General features: G+C 42.7%; 1 protein-coding gene across 1 annotated transcript in view; it reads right to left on the bottom strand.

Annotated features, from left to right (window-relative positions):
- The window catches only part of pappa2 (pappalysin 2), a 130,455-nt gene continuing 119,156 nt past the window's right edge, over positions 1-11,299 (bottom strand). The window contains exons 15-16 of the mRNA XM_042334959.1: positions 5,388-5,486; positions 1-856 (exon numbers count right to left, since the gene is read on the bottom strand). Of these exons, the coding sequence (XP_042190893.1) occupies positions 752-856; positions 5,388-5,486 (204 nt within the window). The 3' untranslated portion in view covers positions 1-751. The remainder of the gene's footprint in view (positions 857-5,387; positions 5,487-11,299) is intronic.

Genomic DNA, 11,299 nt, shown 5'->3' with positions numbered 1-11,299 from the left:
ATGTAAATGGAGTAGAATTTAGTGAAAGAAAACTGAATTCCTTTGACAGTCTTTTCCGGTCAGTAGCAGTTCAACATTAAATGATTTCCCCCCTTGCTCACCCCAAAATATAAACCTACTGCTTCTCGTTCGCAGTAAGAGTGGGCAGCAATATTTTGTGGTAAATATCAGCATTCTGAGAGGCTTCATCGTGGACACAAAGCATTCTATCAGTGTGGCTCGTTCATTGAGGTGAAGGTTATTTTTAAGGTTGACCACTTTGGGGGGAAGTGGAATGTTTGCAGTTGTAGAGAGCATCTGGGTCAGGCAGAACGAGGATTAAGTATAAGGATGAACTTGGCAGTGCACCTGAACACTCTCAATCACCTTAAAGGAGTGCGCAACTACACAGCAGGGACCTTACCACCCGGCTTTTCTTGCCGTCACTGAACGAAACTGAATATCATGCTCACTTTAGACCACGTATAGCATCTTGCAAAGAGAGGCATTTCTCAAATGTGATAACAGCATTCAATCATTGCACATAACCTCAAAGGCAAATGAAGGGCAGACTGCAGAACACTGCCGTGTTTTGTCTTTTCTGGAAATGAACAATGCCCTCATTGCTCCTCCCTCCCTCTCCCTCACTATGGCTGAGTATAAAAAAATATGGTACATGTTTGTTTGGGATGGTGCCAGTCCGAGGCTGGGGCATCCGTGTCTGAATTGTGCTGTTGTGTCTGCTCCCATCCCTCCTCCACTTTCAGCGGTGTTAGTGCACTTCCAGCCCTCTTTGTTTCTGAAGGTTCTCCTCAGCATTCGGGTCCCGACATGTGCATTCTTCCTGTTGTTCGCAGTCAGCAGCAAATGGAATGACCTGCAGGGAAACCGTGGAAGAGTTTGAGCTCATTACAAAGAAAGGGGGGAAACCTGCACAGAACATCCAGTATGTGATGAAGTCCACTGGTGGAGAGCACCCCAGTCCAGCACTGACCGACCACTAGGAATCATCAGTATTCCTCTCAATCTCCCAGTGAGCTGAGAAGTTTAATTAACAAATCCCATTCCCCCAACTCATCCTGGGCTGTGGTTCTGGTTCTGAGCGCGCGGGGAAATGGAAATCTGGAACTCTCTCCCCCAAAAGGCTGTGGATGCTGGATCCAATAACAATTTTCAAGACTGAGGTGGATAGGGTTTTGTTAGGTAAGGCTATCAAGGATATGCGGCAGAGGTGGGTAATTGGAGTTGAGGTACAGATCAGCCTAATAGATTCTAATAGAATGGCGGAACAGGCTCGAGGGGCTGAATGGCCTACCCCTGTTCCTATGTACTTGTTTCCCTCTACCATGTGCCCATTCTTCAAATCTGAAATTTGTCTGTGAGTTCAGCAGTTGAAAAGTTCAGCAGAGCATACGTGAATAGTGATCAGGAGCAGGAATGTTGACTGAATGTCCTCCCTCTCCTTTGTCCATGATATCAAAGCCAATATTATAATATTATTCAAGCTGACACCAGTAAACACAGCCCAGTCCAGACCAGGAAACAAATGTGCCACTTTCCAGTGGCACATAAATTCATCATCTAATTAAACTGCTGGAGAAACTCACACTTGTTTCAAGGAATGAGTCTACAAGGTGCGATATTTGGCTGCAATAGGCCCATGGGGTCGAACCTGCACTGAGCCATTCAGAAGTTTGCATGCATTATTGAACAGCATGAATCATGTTTCAAGGCAATGAAACAAAACCCGTGACCTGTGACGATTATGTAAGTCTACGGCGTTTCACATTCTGTTCCATGATGTAGTGATCTCAGGTAGGGTCACTGAGCTTGATATGCTTCCTACACTCAAGTTGTCAAGAGCAGCGGGAAAATAAAAATTCCAAGGTACCTCTTTCAAACATGCAGAGTCTGAGCACATGGGCCAGATCTCAAACAAGCCCATCCAGTTCTTTACTGCTACCTTGCTCACACGCCCATTCTTCATACTTGTAACTACACTGTGAATATGCCCACAAAGCAAGACGACAGGCATTCTTAATGCTGATACAAATTCTGAATTATTTACTGGCATCCTCCATTCATCACACTGGCCTGATCACACTAAGATCAGTCAATAATCAAGTCATCATTCTGATAATAAAGTGTTTTTTGTCAGTTTCAAAATAGAGTGAAACTCTCAAAAGATGTGAGGGTCGCTCTCTACACTGGCACAGGCTCCAATAGGTGAGATTGTCACATTGTTCCGTGTGCACACAGGGATCCCAGAACAGATATGGTTGAGAAAAAGTTATTGTTTTGAAAGAGGTCCAAGTCAGGCACCACATTGCCAACACCATCAAGGTCAATTCACAGGCAATAAAGTAGTTCCTTACCGACAAAGCACATTTTTCCCTGACACACTGAAAAGATATTTAATCATTCAAAAGTGTTCTTTATGCTTTCTATTCTTGAATTTCTTAGGTTCTTTTCATCTTTTTTCAATATTTATTTTCTGTGTTTGATCTTTTCTCTCTCTCTTTCTCTCTCTGATTTCTCACCCTCTTGATCATTCACTTTCCCTCTGGTAGTTTGAGTTTGACCACAATTTTCTGACAGTGGATTTGCATTATGTAGAATATTCTCTCCTAACTACCTCCATTACCATCACTCATCTGCTTATATAAGAAGTCACTTTCAGCATCACTCAGGCACCACCATAGTGTATCTGTAACTGGAACTGTATTGGACTACCAAGAATTTTAATAATACCAGATGATGTGAGCTGTTACACATGTCTATACCTACAGCTGGTTGCTAACGTATGGAGAGATCACACTCCATCCAAATGTTTATTCCCAATAATTTATTTTACTAAGTGAAATAAGTTTTTTTCCTATTTCTTCCTCAAAACTTTTACCACTTGTGATATGGTCTGCCCCATTCACTAGGAAATGTAACATGCCCCCAACAGAACAGTATTTCTAAATAATCCCAAACAATTTCTCATATATTACTATTGGAGGAATTTGGACCATTCAACAAGATCAACTTGAATTTATACAGGGCCCTTCATATGGGGTAGCATCTCAGAGAACTTAACAGTGGTGTAGCTTGTCACCGAGCTAAACAGAGGGGGAACGATCGAAGAGGAACATCTTCATGTGTGACCTGAAAACAGAGAAAGAAGAGGCAAGGCGGGGGGATTGAAAAAGTGAGTTCCATAATTTTGGGGTCAAGGGGCATAGACGCCGATGGTGGAGTGGAGGGACGAGGAATGTGCTGGAGGATGGAGCCAGCTGAACAAAGATGATGGGTAGTGAATTGGGCTGAAAGCAGGTTGGAGACATAGGGAGGCCCCAGGACATGAAGTGATTTGTACACAAATTCGTGAGGAATTTGAAATGAACAACAACAAAAAAATTACATTTGTATAGCGCCTTTCACGAAGGGAGGACGTCCCAAGGCGTTGGACAGACAGAGTTACTGACCCGAGCTGAGGGTTGGGGTGGGGGAGGGTGGAGGGTAGGGGGGGAAGCAGGGAGGTCAAAAGCACCGTCGAAGAGGAGGGTCTTGAAGTGAGTCTTGAAGGTGGTGAGGGAGGGAATGAGACTGAGGGACTGCGGGATGGAGTTCCAGAGGGTGGGTGCAGAGTGGCGGAAGGCCCGCCCACCAATAGTGGGGCGAGCAAGGCGGGGGACGTGAAGCAGGCCGGAGCCCGCTGAGCAGCCTTGGGGTGAAGGCCCATTCTTAATGTCTGTATAGGAAGAAAGCCTTCTTATTAAAGCAGTACCTAAGAGTACTGCTCGCTCCAGAATGCAGTTTTGTAAGAGTTCTTCCTCGCTAGAAGACAGGGTCAATGCACTGAAAAATTTGCCTCTTAATGTAACACTCCTATGGCTAGATTTCATCATCTCCCACCGCCTTGGGGATTGATTTTGGAACCATACTGAGGACTGATTACCAAGTTTCTGCCCAATGAAAATGCCAATAATTAGGTTGCAAAGAAAAGAAACACAGGCCTTTGATCATTGCAGTTTGATGTAGGAAGTTTTTCTTGTATATATCTGATACAGAGAGAGACTTCCAAATCTCTGCCTTTCTGGAATCTGTCCCCAACCTGCAACAGCTAGTAACTTTTGGTTAAAACAATATTAAGGGGACCAGTAAGAAGAAGATCATTAGACTCCTCCAAAACAGGACTTCTGGCAGCTCTTCATCAAAAAGCGAAATGAGTCCATCTTGTTCAAATGGGCTAACACCTAAGGTAATGTAACAGACTGATTTACTTAGGAGGAAAAGGAGAAAACAAAGGCAGCTAAAACTCAGACCATATGTACTGGAAACCAACACCCAATTTTAATGCCAGCAATCTGCATGTTTGCCATGTAGTGATCAGAGTTTGACTGAGTCCAGCGAGTGCTGGTCACTAAGAGAGGCTTGGTCTGTAAAATTTTATTCTGATTTCCGTGGTTCTTAGTAAAACAGTTGTGGGCTTACGTTGCAGCCAGACAGCTAATACGGTGCAGTATGCAAACCTTTGTAATATATGTGGAGTCCGGGAGCATAGCGCTCCGAGACGCTACCCTGCGTGAAGGTCGGTATATAAATGCAAGTTGTTGCTGTTAAAACATTCGCCTCGCAAGCGAGAGGACCCGGGTTCGATTCCTGGGAGGATCAAAACCTTAGGCAAGTTTCCTTACTCCACATGCCTTCTATTTACCTAGCAGTAAGTAGGAATACGGTTGTTAGTTAATTGGCAGATCGCTTTCCAGGGGTTAAAAAATATATAATAATTTGGTCACTGAATCAACAACTGTGTGTACAGCTGTGCACAAATGGCTGCCGCATTTCACTCACAAAATACACATTCAATTCGCTTTATAGTGCATTCCGTGAAGCGCTTTGAGATGTCTCAACAACATGATAAGCGGCTATTTCAAATGCAAGGATTATTATTATTATAATATTATCATATACTACAAGTGTATGTTGGGTTCAGTGGTTAGAAGATAATACGGTATACAATAACAACTTGTACTTGTATAGCGCTCTTTACATAGAGTAACGTCTTGGAACACTTTGGTGTGTGTAGGGGAGAATCAATGCACTGTAATCTTCACTGAATGAACTATAATTACAAAATTCATTGAACAAAGCTAGCCTCTGATTTATCTGCAACTATTTATTACGTAACCCACTTAATTCAATCTATTTATCTGATTAAATTATTTTACAAACATAATTGTGCCCCTCTGATCTGAAGATAACTGTGCCGCAGTTAATCGTTGTCAAAGTAAAACCGTGCTAATGCTGACTTTGTTTCAACACCCTGCAACTTGTGTTAGGATATTGTTGCCTTTCTTACCCTGTCACACCACATGATCATTTTTTTTCTAAGAAGATTGTTGAACGGTCTGCGGTCTTACCTTTCTGGAAGATAGGGTTGAAGGGCAGCAGTCTCCTCCGTCGTACTGACAGTATGCTCTGTTGTTGATTGTGTCACACCAGCCATCTCCTTGGAAAGGCTGCAACAAGAAAACAAAGCATCCAGCTCAGTTTGTGAGGCACTGCTGTATCTAGGCTGACTCTGTGTGCGTCTGTATCAAGAAATATTTCCTGCCTTTTCCAGGTCAGGACTGTGTGTCTGGGGAAAGGAGGTGAATGTATTCAGGGGTGAATGGGTGCAGTCCCAAATTGGCTAGGGCTTTTCCCAACTTTACTGACCATAGGATTTCTTCTTGATTAAGAATGTGTAGAAAATGTCTTAACATAGCTCATTCCAAGGTAAAGCCATTGATCAGTGTGGTACACAATTTCTGCTGCTGATTTCTATCCAGTGATCTCTGCTGAAAAATGTTTGCGTGTGAAAGTCGCATAATAATAAATAAAGGACAGAGGACGGTCATCTGAGCTTACTGACTGTGCTCATACACGCAGAAAATGGCCACTCGTGTCAGTGAAACCATATCAATCCTGTGCATTGAGAACATGGCTTTAGGAGAGAAAGGGAGAGTTATATCAATAATCCTTACATTTAACATAACACTTTTATCATGTCAACAAAACATCTCAAAGCTCTTCACAGGATTTTACTGTAAAGTGTATTGAAAGTGTATTTGTTGGCAAAACATAGCAGCTGATTTGTATACGTATTGCCCCACAAACAATCATTGAGTGAATTATTTTTACAAAAATCTGGATGACTGTTGAAGACTCTGAGAGAAACTCCATTCTCTGTTTGAATAGTGCCATGGGATCTCTAACATCCACTTGAACAGGCAGCAAGGGACCTTAGTTTAACATTTCATCTGAAGAACAGCACCTTCTGTAATGCAGCACATCTCAGGACAGAGTCAGTCCATGTGAGTTCAAGGTCATGATGTGGGGCTTGAAGCCATAACCTTCTGGAAGTAAGAATGCTAAAAACTGAGGCAGGGTGATACATTACTTTAAAATTCAAGAAGAAGTATAATTCAGGTTAACCTCACACCACACATCCTCTGCCCTAGATCTTTCAATTGTTTTATTCCCTGGATTAATTTACAAATTCAGTGTTAATTATGGAGGTTATGAATAATCAATTAACTGTACTCGCTCATTCGCTCTCTCACCCACTCTCTCTCTCTCTCTCTCTCATCCAGAGTCAGTTGATTGTTTCCTGCTATGTATATATGTTACAGTAAAGTTGTGAAACCAGAGATTTCATGAAATCCCTGAAATTTTCAGTAAAATTGTGAAACCATAAAATGACTGATACAGTCAGGTGGCTGTATCAAATCCAACTGTTAGTGACCCTTGGACATTTAAAAATTGTCCTTGCAGTCAGTTTGGCTCAAATGATGAAGTTAGGCTGAAATGATCAATGAATACATGCAGAAAATTGTGCAGTTACAAACAATTTGTAATAATTTACATAACTTCTGTATGTAAAAGAAATGTCTCAAAATGCTTTACAGAATGAGATCAATTAGAAACTAGGTGAAATGTTATACAAGCAAACTTGGCAGACTATAGCTATAACATATAAGATCAGAGGACCTCTGCATGGGGGAATGGAAATGACTGATGACTGATGTAGACCACAGGACTTCCAGAGGATTGCCTGCATCTGAATGTTTGGAAATCCTGCTTTTGCAGAGTTTCTACTACGTTGACAACAGTTGAGCTCTTATTTTTTTTGGAAAATTGAGTGAAGCGTGAAGTTTGTATCCCTCCTGTATTCAATTTGAGACTGTTCTCCAAGCAATGTCAGCATAATCCCTGCCAGGATCTCTCAAGGACCCTGTGGCAAAAGCAAATTCAAGGCAGCTGTAACTTGCACTGGGATTCACAGTAACAGCACCCAGATCTGAAGATTTTGCTCATGCCACAATTTAATTCTGCGGCTATGGCAGATTTGCTTAACCCTGCAGTGCCCATTAACAGCCTATACTGTTAAAATGTACACTAATTACAAATGTGTGAAATATTAGCACGGCAAGTGTTATGTGCTGTTATTCGGAAGTCACGAGTGACAACTTCATTTCTTGATTAACCCACCTTTTCTGATCTCCCACGGAAAGTAAGCACTAGTCACCAAAGTACAAGCACCAGTCATAAGCGATCTGGTCCTTCCCTTTCTTTTCCACTTTCCATTTTGGAACAAATCTATCTGGAATTTCCATGTGTAGATGGGATGCATGGAATTCTCTATTCTCTTAAGCAGGGTGATGGGTTTCTGCATGTGGCAGAGACCGGGCTGGCCAAAAAAAAATTTCCAGCGCCTTAGGACGTCCTCCCGACATGAAAGGCGCTATGCAAATGTAATTTTGTGGTTGTTGTTGGAAAGTAGGAGCAGCTGTTTATTTTAAACAGTGTTTTATTTTCATTGGACTGAAAAAGGCAGGTTTTGCAGTCAACAAAATGTTAAAAAAAANCTGGAGTTTAACAGAACCAGTGGTTCAGGGTTTACAGCGATGAATCACAGTGTAATACCATGTTTGGGAGACTTCATTTACTAGTACTCGCCCGTGGGCACAGGAACTTTCATTCCTTCACAGTGATTAGGTAGTGAATTATTTATTGGCCAATAACCACACCCAAGTCCTTTCCCACCTTTGTTAACAACTTCACTGTGAGCACATTTGCTATTTCCTATTCCACTGTATATCACCTTACATTGGAATCCAGCTACCAATGTTTTGACTCATTTAAATATAATAAACCCACCAAAATATTGGAATGCTGTTAATCTCTTGTATGCATCTAAAATTTCCATTGCAGTTTGATGATACTATAAAATCCCTAGTACTGTGTAGTGTTGAGGAATAGTGTACACATAGTGTCCAGAACACATCCCTGTGTAAATCTACTGGTCTCTGGTTTCCTTGGGACGTCCTCCTGATGTGAAAGGCATTATGCAAATGTAATTTTGTTGTTGTTTCTGACAGAGATGTTCTTTTACATGTCTGCTTTGCTGTTGTTTGGCCTGGTGTGAGTCAGCTGTCAGCCTGGCTCAGTTGGGAGCACTCTCTCCTCTGAGTCAGAAGGTTGTGGGTTCAAGCCCCACTGGGTTAATAGTCTATGTGACACTCTATGGTGTCACCATATGCTCCATTTGGTGACTCCAATGCAGAGGTGCCGTCCTTCAGATGAAACATTAAACCTAGATCCTGTCTGCCTGTTCAAGTGGATGTTAAACATCCTATGGCATTATTCGAAAAGAGAAGGGAGTTTCTCCAAGTGTCCTGGCCAACAATCCTCCAGATAGAATTGGTCACTCACTTCAGAGCTGTTTGTGGCTCACTGTGTGAAGCGGTTCTGTCTAAATTCTCTTTTTGATCCCCTAATTTCTATCTTAGATTTTTGGGGATCATCCTCGTTGCTCTTCTGGGCAGTCTCCTTGTGTTGTAGTGACCAAAACTCTATGCAGGATTCAAGGTGTGGTCTGACCAGAGCCTGTACAGCCTAATTATGATGTTTGAGGATCTACACTCAACTGATTTATCAATATAGCCCTGTTTGCCTTTCTTTATTGCTGCCTCACATTGTTTTGACATAGTGGACGATGAGTCACTGATACTCCTAGATCTTTTCAGCTTCCCCTTTGGGCAGTTCAGTCCTATTTATGGAGTTCTTGTGTTTCCTATTCTTGAATCCTGTATGCAGTACCTTGCATTTACAGTATTAAACTTAATTTGCTAGTTATCAGACCATGTGCAAGCCCTATTAAGCTCTCTTCTGATTCCACAGTTGGAGTCATCTGCAAATGTAACTATGTTACACCGATGTGGGGTAGAATCGACAGTTGGGCATCGAATAAGACGGCAAGGTTCCGGACAGGCTCAGTGAGGTGGCGTGCGCATCCATGGATGATGAGGCTACCAGCGCCAGAGGCGTGGGAGCCAATTAGGAGAGCTTCGGTCTTGTTGATGTTTGACTGGAGAAGGTTAGCTCTCTCTTGATGTCTGACGGACATTCCATCAGGGCAGCAGTAGTCCTGGAGTTGAGGGTGGAGGCAGAGAGATGGAGTTGGATGTCATCCGCATACATATGGAAGTTGACCCCATGTCTGCAGATAATGTCATCAAGAGGGAGCATGTAGATGTTGAAGAGGAGAAGACCAAGGACAGAGCCCTGAAGAAACTCCGCAATAGATGGTGCGGGGGCTAGAGGAGAAGCTGTTCATGGAGACAAAGTGGAAACAGTGCGAAAGGTAGGATTTGAACCAGTCAAAGACAGGACCATGACGATTGAGGTGAGATTAGCGGCAGCAGAGGAGGATAGAATGGTTGATACTGTCCAAGATAGCAGAGAGGTCAAAGAGGAGGAGGAGACAGAGGGAGCCCTGGTCACAGATGGACAAAATGTCATTTGTCACTTTGGACAGCACGGAAACCCATTTGGAGGGGTTCGTAGAGCGAGTGGTGGGAGAGGAAGGAGCAAAGCTGGGAATTAACGAATCATTCTAGAACCTTGGAAAGAAAAGGGAGGTTGGAGATGGGGCGGTAGTTCGAGAGGAAATATGAAAAACTAAAGGCTCTGGGAGAACAAATCGGAAGCATGGGATTGTTCGGTGGATCACGTAGAGAAAAACACCAACACAGACTTGTTTCTGTAGCTTCTCTTAAGCATTTCTCTTCAGCGAGTCTAGAATTCCCTGATTTTTGACTCGCTCATTTTGAAATATCGGAATAACAGTCCTTAATTACAGCCTCTGTATTTATGAAAGTCCTAAAAATAGTTATCAGAAATTCATTTATTTCCTCACTGCCCTGCAGACATTTAATTTCCTGAGTTACTCTGTAAATCATACTTTACACTACATACATCACATATGCCTGAGCCAACATGACTCAATTTGCAATTTTCCAACGCTCTTCGTGTTAAGATCAATGTAAAGAAATTTTTATATACATTGGCCATACACTCTGCCTATGACGTTATCCATTCAAGGGTTGTAGTCAAAATGTCAACTAATCTTTCTCTTTCAGTCTCTCAGATGCTGATTAATCTGCGATACTTGCAGCATTTCCTAGCTTTATCCTTCAAAGCACCTTGACTGTCTTGGTGGGGGGATGGTGGGGGGAAGGGGGAGAGAGTGGGGGAGGTAAGCAGAGTCTCCCTGGTGCTGCTTGGCAATGGAATGTCAGAATCAAGTCAATCCTTTGCGGGAGTCTCAGGAGTTTGGTTTGCTGAGCCAGGCGTGTCTGCAGTACTCCAGGGCACTGTGGATGGTAGACCAGCCAGCCTGGGTCATCATTGTCAGAATTTAGACCAAACATAGGGAGCAAAGATCCCTCCTACTCAGTTCCTGTTAACCTTGCCCTCGTGGGTAGGATGATCCTAGTTGGACAAGCAACGGGAAGCTTTCCAGAGTGCTCTCAATGGCAAGCTATGCAGTTTTAGCTGATTAGACTCCCAACAGTTCCCCAGTACAGATACAGGGATATTTCCATGTACAGGTGGCATACATATGTGGGACTCTCAGTTTGGTTTGGTTACTCTTAAGCATGGTGATGGGTTTCTGCATGGGTCAGACCTCCGACTGACCACCAAAAAAGGACTTTAACATGGTAAATAGAGAGCGAAATACACCGAAGATCTTGAGATGCAGGAAGTTTCTTCTTTGGCGACAATGAAGGAGGATTGAAAAGTGGATAATAATTGAAGTCCATAGTAGAACGTTTGTGAGAAGATTAGAAAGAGATCAACTCTGATGGGATGTGAACTGCTTCAAACTGGAAACTTCCTTCCTCCGTTTTCGACAGTGGAATATTATCACAATTAAGATTGGCGGTTAGATCCCTCTTTTAAAGGTATCCATTTTACACTATTTATTCTGCAATATTCGAACTAC

Source organism: Callorhinchus milii, unplaced genomic scaffold, assembly GCF_018977255.1.
Source record: "Callorhinchus milii isolate IMCB2004 unplaced genomic scaffold, IMCB_Cmil_1.0 Scaffold5, whole genome shotgun sequence".
Classification (NCBI taxonomy): Eukaryota; Metazoa; Chordata; class Chondrichthyes; order Chimaeriformes; family Callorhinchidae; genus Callorhinchus; species Callorhinchus milii.
This window is presented reverse-complemented; position numbering and strand designations above follow the sequence as displayed.